The sequence below is a fragment of the Anolis sagrei genome, chromosome 6, assembly GCF_037176765.1.
Source record: "Anolis sagrei isolate rAnoSag1 chromosome 6, rAnoSag1.mat, whole genome shotgun sequence".
In the NCBI taxonomy this organism is placed as follows: Eukaryota; Metazoa; Chordata; class Lepidosauria; order Squamata; family Dactyloidae; genus Anolis; species Anolis sagrei.
This window is the reverse complement of record NC_090026.1, coordinates 128,883,251-128,899,999: the sequence shown is the minus strand read 5'-3', so window position 1 is coordinate 128,899,999 and position 16,749 is coordinate 128,883,251. Positions and strand designations below refer to the sequence as shown.

The window sequence follows — 16,749 nt, the reverse complement described above, 5'->3', positions numbered from 1 at the left end:
TTTAACTTGTTGTCCACGAGGACTCCAAGATCTTTTTCACACGTACTGCTCTCGAGCTAGGCATTGTCCCCCATTCTGTATCTTTGCATTTCATTTTTTCTGCCTAAGTGGAGTATCTTGCATTTGTCATTGTTGAACTTCAGTCAGAACACGGTCCTACCGAGCATCTGTCTCCATGACATGTATTGATCCGCATACATGTCTTTGCACGAATATCATTGTCCACACGCTGCCTGAAAGAAAAAGAGAGAAGCCAGCAACACTTAAATATCTGTTTTAATGTGCAGTTTCAGAAAGGTCTCAGGGCAACTTGGCAGAACAGTCGAGGGTTGAGTAAACTTGGGCTCAGTGCTTAAAATGGCCCCCGGCAAAAGGGGGCCAAGTGGAAATCTAGCAGGCTTAGATAGTGGAGGGGAACAAAAGCAATCCGGTCCCCATTTAGAAGGAAGCCTCCTGACAAAAGCCACAGGAAAGGGGTTCTTGTACAAACTGGTTTCGAGCCCTTAGCTACGGGTATTTGTGCTCAGTGACACGACTGAGAGCGTTGGCGAATTGGAACCGCTGCACTCAACCCAAGATATACACAACTCAGCTCTTCATGTGCCAACTTCACTTTGTGCCATACCACACCTTTCCAGAGCGGAGCGTGATTTCTTGAGGGGCAGGCTCGCCTTTTTCAACACCATCTGTTTCTTTAAGGCAAGGCAAAATCAAGACATAGGGTTACATTTCCTGTGGCCCTCAACCCTGATCTTTTTTGTGTCCTGTCTCAATGAAGGTGATCTGGAAAGTAAGGTTACAAGGCACGTAGCTCTCGCAGGGAAATGGGAGACTTAGATTTCATTGCCGTACAGCGGGAAGCCTGGAGAAGTGAACGAGCAGAGCCAGTCGTCAGTAGCTCATCGACTGGCATTGTCTTAAAAGTTAGAGATGAGCGGCCTCATTCCATTTTCCTCCAAGTGAGAAGTTTGCACTGTAATACGCTACCTAAACACTGAGGGCATGAATGCCGCTGCGATTCATCACAAAATTGTTGCACTTTATGGAGGGGGCGTAATGTTATGACAGAATGTGACAAAATAGGTACAGAATATATTGTGAAACCACAAAGAAAATTCGCAGAGCCATCCAAAACAAATGATGTGGAATGCTGATGGTGGGAGTCTGTCTCCTTTGTGACAATGCGCGTCTGCACACCACTCATGCAACACAAGAGCGGTTGACTTCATTTGGTTGGGATGTTTTAAGCCACCCCTCTCACAGCCCCGATCTCACAACCAGTGACTATAATCTGTTCACTAAATTGAAGGAATACCTTGGTGGAAAACACTTTTCCGACAACGACGAGGTGAAAATTGAAATGATGAACTGGCTGAAAAAGGCGGAGGGAAACTTCTTACTTGTCCGAACGCATCCACCCCTACGTCCCATCTCGTAATCTAAGATCATCCGGGGAGGCCCTGCTCTCGCTCCCGTCAATTGCGCAAATGCGTCTGGTGGGGATGAGAGACAGGGCCTTCTCGGCTGTGGCCCCTCGCCTATGGAACACACTCCCAAATGAGGTAAGATCTGCTCCCTCCCTCCTGGTTTTTAGAAAGAAATTAAAATCCTGGCTTTGGGATCAGGCCTTCGGACAGTAGATGTTTGTAGAGTTTAAAGGACATGGACTAGAATGACAATACGACTGGCGAGACTGTTTTTATTATTTGTTTTAATGATTGCTTACGTACTGTCTAATTATGATTTATGTTTAATTGTGGTTTTATTATTGTGGTTGTTATAGTTGGCATCGTGTCAGTGTCCAATGTATGGCACTGAAGTTTTGTCAGTTATGTGTAAACCGCTTTGAATCCCCTGAGGGGTGAGAAAAGCGGTATAGAAATACTGTAAATAAATAAACTTCTATGACGCAGGCTTCAAAAAACACGTCCCACAGGTGACAAAATGTATGGTAAACTGAATGGTGATTATATGGGAAAATAATGCAATACCTATGCTACAATCAATGTAAATTTTATTTTCAAATATTGTCTTTGTATTTTAAAACAATCTTGTAACCTTACTTTCTGGATATCCCTCGTAGTGCGCGAATTTCATACTTGGAGGGAAATAGAATGAGGATGCTCATCTCTAACCTTCACCAAAATGCCAGTTGATGAGCTACTAACGACTGGCTCTGCTCGTTCACTTCCGCTGGCTTCCCGCTACACGGCAACTTCTCCTGTGAAAATTCCCTGTGAGAGCTATGTGCCTTGTAACCTTACTTTCCAGATGACCCCTGTACATTGATTCATAGGATAGCCTCCAGAAGGCTGCCTTGCAAAACTGCCTGCAGCTCCATTATCCCCAGTTATTTAACCATAAAATGCTCCTTTTCGAAACCAGGAGCAGAGTTTCGACCACTTCTGTTTCTTTTGTGCATTTTTAGGCAGACCGTGCAGTCCCCAAAGTGTCACAGAAGTAAAAAATTGGCCCCTGGACCAGTCAGCCCTGCTTTAAGAGCCTCTGCCTCTCCATCCCCAGATCACTCAGAGCATTTTCGAACAACGTCTCACACTTTCTCCCTCGTTCCCTGCCAACCCTGCTGACCTTCAGTGGCTCTGGTTTCTGGTGTTTCCTTGCAATTCTTTGCAGAGGCACAGAAATAATTCAAGGAGAAAGAGGAGGAGGAGGACAGGCTCTAGAAAAACAATGCAGGTCTGAACCAGGATCTTCTACAATTGACACTGGATTATATGTAGGCGATTAGATATGCCAAGAAGCCTTGAAGGGTATTCCTCGCCCCCGCTTTAAATTCTATAGGGAGCATTGTGCTACAAATGTCGAGGCACTAAGAATGTAAAACTATTTTCAGAAATCGAAGCCAGCCATTTTTAGCCCACCTTGTTCTGGCTGTTATCGAATACGAGAAGGCAGCTGAAGGGAGCGATTCCCAACAGCGCTTGCAGTTCGCAATTGGCACAGTTTGTCCGCGGTAAAAAGGTGTCCTTGTTTCAGCTGCCATGTTTCAGAGTCCCTGAAAAGTGTGATGCCACGCCTGAGGCGGAAGGAGTCTCCTCCCGGCGTGTCTCTCTTACGCTGCAAGGAAGGGACTGACTGGGGAGGCAAACGGGGCGCTATGGACGGGTGAGTCGAACATGCCAACTGCTACGGGGCACACACTTTTCGTTCTCCAGCCATACAATCACACTCAAAATGTCAATTAAGGTGTCTTTCCGTGGGTCAAAAGGCAACCACAAACCCACCCCAAAGTAATAGATAGACACATTCACTCAAAAACAAGTCCTATTGCCTTTGGATGCAGCTTACTTCTTGAGCACACAGTAAGACTCCCTTTTCTACAGGAGATCCATTCCAAGACCTTTCCTTGGACATAAATAAAGATATTAGTATCTGAACCAGCAGATGTTTTCAGATCACAGTTGCTTACTCAAACCACCGAATCTAAGTAGTCAACGGCCATCTGAAAATATAAGGTTTGACACATAGTTAAAGGGGGCTTGGTAACAATGCTTCCCATGGTCATCTGCTGCTGATCTCCTCCAAACGTTCCTCTTGTCCAGATGATTGAAAGCAGAAGGTCAACTTCTGGCCCAAGCATATCACAGAGTCACAGTAGAGAGCCAAGAGATGGTCACACTTCAGGTTTGTGGTTAAGTGAAACCATGGAAGACCAATTCTTGGATAAGGTGGTCTTACTTTACAGCAGTGGTCCTCAACCTGTGGGTCCCCAGGTGTTTTGGCCTACAACTCCCAGAAATCCCAGCCAGTTTACCTGCTGTTAGGATTTCTTGGAGTTGAAGGCCAAAACACCTGGGGCCCACAGGTTGAGAACAATTGCTCTACAGCAGAGGTTCTCAATCTGGAAGGCCCAAAACATCTGGGGACCCCAGATTGAGAACCTCTGCTGTAGAGCAATTGTTCTCAACCTGTGGGCCCCAGGTGTTTTTGGCCTACAACTCCCAGAAATCCTAGCCAATTTACCAGCTGTTGGGATTTCTGGGAGTTGAAGGCCAAAAACATCTGGGGACCCAACTCCCAGAAATCCTAACAGCTGGTAAATTGACTGGGATTTCTGGGAGTTGTAGGCCAAAAACATCTGGGGACCCCAGGTTGAGAACCACTGCTCTACAGGATCCCAATATAAATGGGTTTAATTTAGAGTGAAGAATGCAACTAGTAGGCATGGGCAATCCATGCTTCTAAATGCTTCTAAAGTACTTACAAAACTAAGGTTCTCGTGGTCAAAACTAGAGGGCACTGGTGCTTTGCTTCTACAGTGTTACTAAAGTTCTGGTGGTGAAAATTTCAGAACTCTAAGAAAACTTTCAAAATGTCATTATTATTTATTTATTATTTGGACTTCTATGCCGCCATTCCCCTGGGGCTTGGAGCAGCTTACAAGAATGGCTAAAATCTAACACAATTTAAAAACAATTTAAAACAATTTAAAAACAGCAATATCAAACATTAAAAGCCTGTCGAAACAGGTATGTCTTACATGCCCTGCGGAAAGCTGATAAGTCCCGCAAGGCACGGACTTCAGGTGGCAGAGTGTTCCAGAGTGATGGTGCCACTACTGTAAAGGCTCTGCGTCTCGTTGCTGTTAGATGCAAGGTCTTGACGCTGGGAATTTCCAATAGATCTCGGTCCTCAGAACAGAGGGATCTCTGGGATTGGTAGGGAGTGAGGCGGTCCCTCAGGTACATCGGCCCCAGACCATGCAAGGCCTTAAAGGTGAGTACCATCACTTTGAAAGTGATCTGGTGCTCAATTGGTAACCAATGCAGCTGTAGTAAGATTGGGGTGATGTGGCATCTCATCGGAATTCCCGCAAGAAGCCGAGCAGCTGCATTTTGTACCAACTTGAGCTTCCGGGTCACCGACAGAGGAAGGCCAATGTAGAGGGCGTTACAGTAGTCCAGTCTTGAGATGACCGTGGCCTGGATCACCATAGCTAGGTCGTCCCTGGACAGGGAGGGGGCCAGCCGTCTAGCCTGCCGCAGGTGAAAGAAGGCGGTTCTGCTCACGGCAGAGACCTGGGCCTCCATCATCAGCAGAGGGTCCAAAAGGACTCCCAGACTCTTGACCAATGATGACGGGCATAGCGCCTCGCCATCCAGGGTAGGCAGCTGGATATCCCCACTGCCCGGTCGACCCAGCCATAGGATCCTCGTCTTTGCTGGATTCACCCTCAACCTGCTGGCACGCAGCCATCCATTATTATTTCATTATTGGTGATTTTTATGACAGATCCAATTAGGAACTGCCATTTATAACAAAATTTTGAAAGTTTTGTTTGAGTTCTGAAATTTTCACCACCAGAAATTTAGCAACACTGAAGAAGCAAAGCACCAGCACCCCCTAGTTTTCACCACCAGAACCATGGATTGCTCATGCCTAGCAACGAATACATTTGTCACATGGCTAGTTCTCAGTGAGCAAACAGAGGGCCCTCCCCAAATCTTAGGAAGGGGCTGCTTTCATCTCTCAGCCTGCCACTTTCCTACACACTTGAATTCCTGAACATTCGGCCTCTGTATTCCCCATTCACCCACAAATTCACTGTGCTTAAGACTTCTAAATGGGGTGATTGAACTAATGTTTTCAGCATGCAACCCAGCTTGCAAATGAAGCTTCTCAATTTTTTTTGCAAGTGGTCAAAATCAATTGGGGAGCTAAAGGAGGGCTGTGTCTATTGCTGCTTTCAGGCGGTGGAGGAGTGCCTGAGGAGGAGGGACAAGTTTCTCGGGGTTCAGTTTCTTGAATTCCTCGTTGGCGTTCAGAGAGGTCAAGACCTTGGCAGTCCTCTTCAAGTCGAAGACGGCATGCAGCATGCCCAAGCCAGAGATGGCCGCGCGGTAGCAATGCCTGGAGGCGCCTTCCTCAGGATGGTGGTTTTCCAGGACGTAGATCCGGTTTTCCGCGATAATCTTCAGTAAGTTGTAGAACTCCTTGTAGTCGATGCCTGTGTAAGACTTCATCAAGACCTGGGGAGGAAAGAAGGATTCAAGACGTGAACACCAATGTATCTGAGTCCACCTCAAACTATGCTGAAATTACTGTTAATGGGGATTCTGGGACTGAAATTTTCAGTCCTGAAACCGAGCAGTCAGTGTCTCCAACTAGTCAAGGCCACATTCTAGAAGATGCAGTGGAGCTGATCTGTAGGGAAAGGAGTTCAGAGGCTGAAACTCCAGGAACTGAGAATCATGAGCTTCAATATAATGGTAATGAGTTTGTTGATAGGAGACTTAGTTTTCGTAGACTTAGAGATGATCAACAAAGAATACGAAGGTCACAGTGCTTATTAGAAAAGAGGCCCATATCTGAATTTCACGTGAAAAGACATGATTTTTTGGGTATATTAGAGAGGCCGGGAGTTTTGCCCAGCAGTCTCGTCAATGTTGATAATGGAGACAAGAGCTCTTGTCAAGCCATGCCTGCTTAGAGACTTCTAGTTTCATGCCTTTGTTCCTGTTCTTGTTTTCAAGTAACAGGGCCAGAGGTTTAGCACAGCTGTTAAATCACCAGCAACTAGAAGATTTGTCAACTGAAGGTTGCAAGATCTTTAGCTGTTCTTTCTTCTCTTTTTTTCTTTCTTTTCCCTGCTTTTTATTCGCACCATTTATCTCTTTTTTCTCTATCTATCTATCTATTGCAAGCTGTAAATACTCAATAAAGATTATTTTAAAAAAACAGCTTTAGCTGTATTTATTTATTTATTTATTTCAAAGATTTCTATACCGAGTTTCTCGACCTCATTGAGGGACTCAGCCCGGTTTCCAACCATAAAAACATATACACTCGTTAAAATATCATCTATCACAATTACAAAAACAGCTTTAAAATAACACTATGTATAAAACTACAGTGGTCAGTCGTCATATTAAACCAGATCTACATCATCTTCCAACCAGAGTCCTAGGGTGTTGTCTCATTCATCGAAGGCCTGACTCCACAGCCACGTCTTCACCCGTTTCCTAAATGTTAGGATGGATGGGGCGGTTCTGGCCTCCAGTGGGAGAGAGTTCCAGAGTCGTGGGGCCACCACCGAGAAGGTCCCTCGTCCCCACCAGGCGCGCTTGCGAGGCTGGTGGGACCGAGAGCAGGGCCTCTCCAGATGATCTTAATAATCTTGATGGTTCGTAGGGGAGAATACGTTCGGAGAGGTAAACAGGGCCGGTACTGCTAAAAGCAGGGGAGGTGTTTTACGACACCATAAAGAAAGAAGATCAGAAAATGCTGGGTGACCAAAAAGGAAGGAGGAAGTCCCGATGGCTCTTTTTTATAGAGAATGGAGCAACAGCACCCCCTGTGGCTGGACTCACCTTCCTTGGCACACCCCCACCCCCAAATAAACAAAACAAAACAGCTGGACACTGAGTCAACAACACCTCCTTTCTCCTCTGTGTATTGTCTGTTTTAAACTTATGTAGTCCCTCTGCTGTTGGTGCTGCTGTGCCTGCCTGCTAATGGGTGCCTCCTTTCTCGGTGGGCATTTCTCAGATGGCCAGCTCTGCTACCTGGCATTGCAGGTGCCAGTCCTCCATGCTGTCTTTCCATTCTCTGATCTCCCGCTGGACCGCAGCCAGCTCGTCCTGGAGAAAGCTCCACATGATGGCCACATTACACCCGTTGACCCAGTTGTGGTTGATGGAGATGGTGTCCTCCTGCAAGAACCAAGGACAAGGACAGGCTCAGTATCTCTTATCTGAAATTCCAAAATCACATGAAGCCAGATAGGAAGTGGGGCTTGTCAGATGGAGTGCATATTGCTCTGCAAGTTCCCATACTAGTTGTGTTTTGAGGGGCTCTAAAAGAGTGGTTCCCAACCTTTGGTCCTCCAGTGTTTTGGACTTCAACTCCCAGAAATCCCAGGCAATTTACCAGCTGTTAGGAATTGTGGGAACTGAAGTCCAAAACATCTGGAGGGCCAAAGCTTGGGAACCACTGGTCTAAGCCATCAACATTTCCTATAACTTCTGGAAGAATAGCTTGAGCATTCTTTATCTGGAATTCCAAAATTATTTATTTATTATTTATTTATTTAGAACTTTTATAACCCAGTCTTCTCGACCTCCGAAGAGGGACTCAGGCCGGTTCACAACAAGAGATTCATAAACAATAGTATAAAAACATCACACCTCATAATACACTAATCCATAAAATACATTAAAATACAAACATATAATTACATAAGGCCAAGTCGTCAGAATGAAATCACAATTCATCACCATCCGTCCATGTGGTCAAGAGTTATTGACTCACTCATCAAATGCTATATTCCAAAGCCAAGATTTCACCAGCTTTCTAAAAGTCAGGAGAGAAGGGGAAGTTCTAATCTCCAGTGGGAGAGAGTTCCAGAGCCGAGGGGCCACCACCGAGAAGGCCTTGTCCCTCGTCCCCACCAGACGCGCTTGCGAGGGTGGTGGGACCGAGAGCAGGGCCCCTCCAGAAGATTTTAACAACCTTGATGGTTCATAGGGGGGAATCCGTTCGGACAGGTAAAGTGGGCTTGAGTCGTTTAGGGATTTATAAAATACTCCAAAATTGTCCACATGAGTGGCTGGGATAGGGATTCCTTTGCTTTCTGATACTTCAATGCACACAAATTTTGACACAAACACAAAATTATTAAAATATTGGATAAAATTATCTTCAGGCTATGTGTATGAAGTGCATATCAAAACCATGTTCGTTTTGTGTTTACACTTGGGTCTCATCGCCAAAATATCTCATTAAACAGAGGCTAAGATGGCCATCTGTCAAGGGTACTTGATTGTGCTTTTCCTGCATGGCAGGATGGGGTTGGACTAGATGACCCATGGGGTCGCTTCCAACTCTATTATTATTCTATGATTCTATTCTATGTGTGCATATGCAAATACAGGTGGTCTGGAAAAAAAAATCCAAAATCCTAAATATTTCTGTTCCCAAATACCTTAGATAAGGAATCATCAGCCTATATTACTCTCTGCTTTAATTTAGCAAAGGGTGGTTGGTCAATACAGCTGGATTTCTATAATGAACACAGCTATGCTTCAAAATACAAACCCTGCCATATTTACTGGGTTGCTATGAGTTTCCTGGGCTGTCTGGCGATGCTCCAGAAGCATTCTCTCCTGATGTTTTGCCTACATCTAGGGCAGGCATCTTCAGAAGTTGTGAGGTTTGTTGGAAACAAGGCAAGAGGGGTTTATATATCTGTGGAATGATGTCCAGGGTGGGAGAAAGAACTCTTGGGTGAATGCTGCAATTGATCACCTTGATTCGCATTGAACAGCCTTGCAGCTTCAAGGCTTGGCTGCTTCCTGTCTGGGGGAATCCTTTGTTGGAAGGTGATTAGCTGGTCCTGATTGTTTCTTGTCTGGAATTCTCCTGTTTTTAGTGTTGTTCTTTCTTTACTGTTCTGATTTTAGAAGTTCTTAATACTGGCAGACAGATTTTGTTCATTTTCATGGTGTCCTCTTTTCTGCTGAAAGTCTCCATTGGCCTGTAGGGCCCAACTTAGGTGGTTATTGTAAAGTAACAATACTAAAATATTATATATAATTATAATGTTGCACGGGGACTGTGGCGCAGCTGTCTGAGTGTCAGTTGCATTAAGATTACTTCTGACCACAAGGTCATGAGTTTGAAGCCAGCTCGGGTCGGAGTGAACTTCCGATCAATTGTGTAGCTTGTTGTCGACCTTTGCAACCTGAAAGACAGTTGCATCTGTCAAGTAGGAAAATTAGGTACCACCTATGTGTGGGGAGGCTAATTTAACTAATTTACGGGGCCATAAAAAAGACTCCAGCAACAGCATGCGGGGAATGCGGAAGTACTTCATTAGTGTTGCAGATGGATGATGAAAAGCGAAAGCTCCCCTGGCGGCCAGAAAAAAAGTTAAATATCCTCTGACTGTTTGTCTATATCTGTTGTGTTCTTTGGCATTGAATGTTTGCCATATATGTGTACATTGTAATCCGCCCTGAGTCCCCTGCGGCGTGAGAAAGGCAGAATATAAATACTGTAAATAAATAAATAAATATAATATATTATATACTATACATGCTACAACTTATGATATAGTACAATATATTATATAACACTAATAGTATAATATAATGGTCCCCCGGGTGGCACAGCGGGTTAAACCACTGAGATGCTGAACTTGCTAACCAAATGGTTGGCGGTTTGAATCCGGGGAGCAGGGTGAGCTCCCACTGTTAGGCCCAGCTTCTGCCAACCTAGCAGTTCGAAAACATGCCAATGTGAGTAGATCAATAGGTACTGCTCCAGTGGGAAGGTAATGGTGCTCCATGCGGTCATGCCGGCCACATGATCTTGGAGGAGTCTATGGACAATACTGGCCCTTTGGCTTAGAAATGGAGATGAGCACCACCTCCCAAAGTCAAACACAACTAGACTTAATGTCAAGGGGAAACCTTTACCTTTACCTTTAGAAGCAAGTTAAGAAATGACTGAGCAAAGGCCCTGCTAACCTGGCATCCTGAGGACTGAATTGGGGGTGCTCGATATTCAATGCATGCGCTCCAGTCAAAACCTCGATCATAAATCCATCTGTAACAACTACTTAAAAGATCCTCCTTACCAGGTTGTAAACCTGGTGGTGCCACCCACTTGGGATGAAGACGACTTCTCCGGCTTCCTGTATGATTTCGACCGGAGGGCTGCTTTGGGCGTAGCGTGGGTAAAGATGGCTCTTCTTCAGATCAGGCGCAGTGATGTCAAATGGCAAGTGGCCGTGACGGTCTCGTAGGAATTCCTCTTGTCCCGGAGGAAAGACGAGCCATTTCTTCTTCCCACAGATATTGGCAGACCAGCTGTAGGAGCGGAAGACGTCCGCGTGAAATGGAGTCCTATGAGGGGATAATAAATTCAAAGATGTGGAAGTGGCAGCCAAAAGGGATGGAAGAAATTTGAAGATGCAGAAGATGAAGAGAAAAAAAAGAGAATGGGCTCACTATCCTTTCAGTAATATCTTAGGATGTCCAACAATTTAAAAACACAACTCTCAGAAGATAGATACTTTATGCCACAGACACTCAGCTACCTAGCTAAGATCAATTTGGGATAATCTGCTTTTCATCTTTGTTAGCAAACACTCAAGAGAGTGGTGCTTAATATTTTTAAAACTGAAACACACTTTGGTGAGTACAATGATTTACAAAGGTTTCTCCTAATCTACAAATACACAGAGATGAAGGCCACATAAGACCTTAATGGGCAAGTCTCAAGAAAAGGAGATATATTCCATCAAGTGGAATCCCACTAATCAGGACTAACAATAGGATCTAGGCCATTAGACAGACATAATGTAATATTTCCTCAAACATTCTGCAAACTCAAATTAGTGTTTTTTGTGGAAAGCTTAGAACTTCTATGAATTTCCCTACTATCGCTCAAATCAAGAAATAGTTTTCTAAGATCTACGGAGACATTTGCTGGAACACCTCAGCACACAAGAGTCCAAAAGTGGCAGGCTAAAACCCAGAACCGCAAACAATGGCTGATACCAAATGAGAGACTCCCTCCTGGGTACACAGAAAACTGGGAGACTTGGAAGGTGCTGAACGCTCTGGCACCATGAGATGCAGAGCCAACGTTAAGAAATGGGGCTACAAAGTGGAATCCGCGACATGCGAGTGTGGAGAAGAGCAAACCACTGACCACCTGCTGCAATGCAACCTGAGCCCTGCCACATGCACAATGGAGGACCTTCTTATAGCAACGCCACAGGCACTCCAAGTGGCCAGCTATCGGTCAAAGGACATTTAATAGAATGCCAAGTTTGCAAACTTTGTGTGTGTGTTTTTTTTTATAAATACAATACAACTGTTTGGTTTGCTCCTGACATGACAGAGAGAGAGAGAGAGAGAGAGAGAGAGAGAATAAATCAGTGCAATTTGCTGGCCAACTTGCTTTTTATAATCCAATTAACTGACTTCAGACACAGTTGTTTCTGCTTCAGTAGCGGCTCTTATCTTTATTTATATTTCATTCATTGCAATAACACTTACTGGTTAGCATGGTCAGATGCAAGGGAGAAGAGCCAAGAGAAAGAACAAAATTGTCTCTGCTTTATTTACAACCCACTGTTATCAGCTCATTAATTCAGTGTCCAGCCTTGTAGTCTATTGCAACAGCTTCTTTGTTTGTTCCACGCATGCTTCATAATGCTCCATAACTTAACTCTTCCACGGCTAGCAGCATGGAGATTTTAAACTTGTACAATATATATACTGACACTAGCTGTGCCCTGCCACGCGTTGCTGTGGCCTATAGTAAAACTTATCAAAGTTGAGGTAGATATCTGGACTATTATGAAAGAGAGGTACCTACCTATTCCTTCCCCCTTTTCCTCCCCCTTTCTCTCCTTTCTTCCTTCTCTACCTCTTTCTTTCTTTCCTTCTTTCACTGCTTGGTTTCATCCTTCTCTCTTTCCTTCATTCCCTCCCCCTTTCTTCCTTTGCCTTTCTTCCCTCCCTGTTGGCTTCCTTCTTTCTCTTTTTATTTCCTTTTATTTCACCACCATCATAACAATAACAATAATGCAATGCATTGCCTCTGGGACCTGACACCTCTCCCATTCCCCCTAAAAGGGTCTCAGAGGAATAATAGCATCATAATAATCATAGAAATAACAACCTTTACCCGCCACGCGTTGCTGTGGCCAACCTTCCCTCTTTCTCTCCTTCTTTCCCTCCCTCCTTCCTTCCTTCCCTCCCATCTTTCCTTCTCCTCTTCCTTCTCTATCTCTTTCCTTCCTTCCCCCTTTTTCTTTCTCTTCTGGTCTCTTTTCTTCCTTCTCTCTTTCCTTCTTTCCTTCCCTCCCTCTTTCTCTACATCTTCGCCCTTCCTTCACTCCCATCTTTCCTTCCTTCATTCCCTTTTTTCTTTCCTTCTCTCCTTCCTTCCTTCCCCCTTTTTCTTTCCCTCCCTCTGTCTCTCATTTCTTCCTTCTCTACCTCTTTCCTTCCTTCCCCCTTTTTCTTTCTCTTCTGCTGTCTCTCTTTTCTTTCCTTCCATCTTTCCTTTCCTTTCCTTCTTCCTTCTTTCTCTAACTTTCCTTCCTTCCCCCTTTTTCTTTACCTCCCTTTCTGTTTCTTCCTTCTTTCCTTCCTTCCTGTCTTTCCTGGATTTTGACAGGGCGGGAAGGGGCGGGGTGGGGTTTGGAGGTGGCGTGAAGTAAAAGGAGGTAAGATTGGGGCAGGCGAGTGATGGAGCGTGGGGTTGTGTGTGTGTGTGCGGCGGCGGGGGGAGTGATGGAGTGTGGGGTTGCGTGTGTGTGTGCGGCAGCGGGGGGGAGTGGGGTTGCGCGTGTGTGTGTGGCGGTGGGGGAGTGATGGAGCGTGGGGTTGCGTGTGTGTGTGCGGCAGCGGGGGGAGTGGGGTTGCACGTGTGTGTGTGGCGGTGGGGGGAGTGATGGAGCGTGGGGTTGCGTGTGTGTGTGCGGCGGGGGGAGTGATGGAGCGTGGGGTTGTGTGTGTGCGTGCGGCAGAGGGGGTGTGCGGGAAGCGGCGCGGCGGGGCTTGGAGTGGGCATGGCTTCCACAGAGGGAACTGTGCGCGCGCGCCAGGGAACTTGCGGCTGGGCACCAATGCGCATGCTCAGTTGTTTTGCCGTTTTGTGAGTGTGTTGTTGTGTTGTTTTTCATTTTGAGTAGATATGTTTGTACCTTATGGGTTGTGTTATGGGCATGGGAATTTTGGTTAAGTTTCGTTGGGGGGTTTGTGAGTTTTGTTGTTTTGCCGTTTTGTGAGTGTGTTGTTGTGTTGTTTTTCATTTTGAGTAGATATGTTTGTACCTTGTGGGTTGTGTTATGGGTATGGCAATTTTGGTACAGTTTCGTTGGGGGGTTGTGGAGTTTTGCTGTCCGGTTGAACCAACCTAACAGATTTATATATATAGATTACAATGATAGAAAGTGCTACAGTTTACAAAATACAAAGAACTGAACGTATACTGGTCCATCATTGGAATAGAGACATCTCAACCCTTTGCTTTGATGTGAAAGAGACTTCCAGATTGTATAGATGAATATAACTTTGAATAAGTGAGCTCCTCTCTCAGTCTACCCTTAACACATTCATTTGGAAATAGGTCCCTGAAAAAAACCTGCATGTTCTACCTCTTCCCAAAGACAACACACAGAAATATTTGATTGCCTGTACCATGAGCCTTTGGGTCCCATGTAGACAAAGCGATAGTCGTCCACGGCTATGGCATCCCAGTATTCATTCAGCCAGTCAGATGAGAAATAAATGGGAGTGGTGTAAACATCTTGTTCTGGGAAAGCTCTAAAAGAGAAAAGAGTGAACAGTGGGAACTCAGAAAGAAAAATACTTCACAAGTACATAGAAAGAGATAGATCATAACTTGACAGGTAAGGCTCTAGTCTCCAACACGTCCTTTGTTGGCTTCCTCCCTTGACTGAATGATTTTGCCCTGGGTTAAATTCTAAAGTAAAGAATGCTTTTGAGAGCTCATATGATGCCTTGGGAGACCAAGAAATTCAGCTACATCAGCTCACTTGAACTTAAAGGATATCATAGAGTAGGAAGAGACCTCATGGGCCTTCCAATCCAACTCCATCCTGCCAAGAAGCAGGAAGATTGCATTCAAAGCACCCCCGACATATAGCTATCCAGCCTCTGTTTAAAAGCCTCAAAAGGAGAAGCCTGCACCACACTGCAGAGAGTTCCACTGCTGAACAGCTCTCCCAGTCAGGAAGTTCTTCCTCGTGTTCAGGTGGAATCTCCTTTCCTGTAGTTTGAAGCAATTGCTCCACATCCTAGTCTCAAGGGCAGCAGAAAACAAGCTTGCTCCCTCCTCTCCATGATTTCCCCTCACATCTTGATCCATAGCCTTCATCATGTTTCCTCTCAACATTCTCTTCTGAAGGCTAAACATGCTCAGCTCTTGAAGCTGCTCCTCATAGGGCTCGTTGGTCACTTTAGCCATCCTCCTCTGGACACATTCCAGCTTGTCAACACCTCCCTTTAATTTTGATGGCCAGAATTGGACACACCGTGATTCCAAGGTTAGTCTGACCAAGGCAGAATAGAGGCATGAGTGGCATTACTTCCCTGGATCTAAACCAGTGGTTCTCAACCTGGGGTCCCCAGATGTTTTTGGCCTACAACTCCCAGAAATCCCAGCCAGTTTACCAGCTGTTAGGATTTCTGGGAGCTGAAGGCCAAAAACATCTGGGGACCCCAGGTTGAGAACCACTGATCTAAATACTAGACTCCTATTTATGCAGGTCAAGATCCCATTGGCTTTTTTAGTTGCCACATCACATGGCTGGCTCATGTTCCCCTTCCTCCCTGCGAGGACTCCAAGATCTTTTTCCTCATGTCCTACTCTCAAGCCAGGCATCATTTCCCATTCTGTATCCTTGCATTTCATTTTTTCCTACCTAAGTGGAGTATCTTGCATTTGTTCCTGTTGAACTTCGTTTTATTATCTTTGGCCCATCATCTCTCTATTCTGTGAAGATTGTTTTGAATTCTGCTCCTGTCTTCTGAAGTATTGGCTATCACTCCCAATTTGGTCCTGCCTGCAAACTTGGTGATCATGCCTTCTAACCCTTCACCTAAGACATGAATAAAGATCCTGGAAAGGATCGGGCCCAGGACAGAACCCTGCTGATGGCACTCCACTTGTCACTTCCTTCCAGGGTGTAGAGGAAGCATTGGGGAGAATCTCCCTCTGGGTCCACTACAGATCCACCGAACCGTAGTTTTGCCTAGCCCAGAGGGAAGGCGAGGAATATATGGTCCATGGCCATAAGTGACTTGTAAAGCCCTAATTCAATGCACTTAAAAGTTGTTCTAAAAATCGATCGTTTTTCATCCTCTATGGCCTGAAATTGATAAAATTAATAGAGCAGTTTTTCCCTCCATAGTCTTCCTTATGTCTCAAAAATGAAAAACTGGGGAAAACATCATTTCCAACTGAAACCAGAGGTGACATGACATCACTTCACAAGACTGTGGGATGAGAAATGAGGCCCAACTATTTTAGAGTTTCAGAGAACACCATATTTCCAGTTCCCAAATTACGCCTTCTGAAATCAGAAAGCAGGGGGTTGAAATCCCTTCCTCTCTCTCTTATTGTGACTGCGGAGTGCTAATGGTGCCTACAATGCCCTTGTGTTCTCTTGTGCTCTGTCCTGAACAGCTTCCCTGCTGCTGCTTCTTTTTTAACTTGTTCCAAGGCAATTATGCAAATAGGCAGGAAGATTAAGATAAGGACAGTGATTCAGAGGAAAATCAGCCCCATGCAGTGCAACTCCAGCAGACGCCACATGCAAGCAAATGTGGGAGAGGGTGAAAGCTTCCTTCAAGAGCAGCCAATGCCAGGCACACATGCTAGATAGAAGACAGGCACCACACTCAATCAAAATAGACCACTTGGCCCTCCCTCCTACCACGGGGTTGTTGGAAGTGCAGAAGCATCCACACCTGTATCTAGAGCAATTAGGAACAGAGGGCGCATGCCTCCCAACTTGTTTTTCATCTCTTTCCTAGATTTTTGTAACTCAATGTGTTTTGTTTCCTGCCTGCACAAAGAGGTCACTTTCTGCTTCCTCCCAGAGCTTTTTAGTGTGTTTTATTAGCCTTGAATTTGAGAAGGGAGCATCAGGAGGCTTCTCAAGATGCCTTACACACAGACATGAGCATTATGGATGCTTGTACCAAATACAGTGTGGAAAAAAGTATTTAGTCGGATATC

The 16,749-nt window shown here is 45.1% G+C and overlaps 1 protein-coding gene across 3 annotated transcripts in view; it reads right to left on the bottom strand.

Annotated features, from left to right (window-relative positions):
• Positions 1-258: 258 nt before the first annotated feature.
• The window catches only part of JMJD4 (jumonji domain containing 4), a 42,159-nt gene continuing 25,668 nt past the window's right edge, over positions 259-16,749 (bottom strand). For all 3 annotated transcript variants that reach the window (XM_067470401.1, XM_067470402.1, XM_060782690.2), the window contains exons 4-7: positions 14,184-14,309; positions 10,601-10,868; positions 7,527-7,673; positions 259-5,990 (exon numbers count right to left, since the gene is read on the bottom strand). In XM_067470401.1, the coding sequence (XP_067326502.1) occupies positions 5,679-5,990; positions 7,527-7,673; positions 10,601-10,868; positions 14,184-14,309 (853 nt within the window). In that variant the 3' untranslated portion in view covers positions 259-5,678. The remainder of the gene's footprint in view (positions 5,991-7,526; positions 7,674-10,600; positions 10,869-14,183; positions 14,310-16,749) is intronic.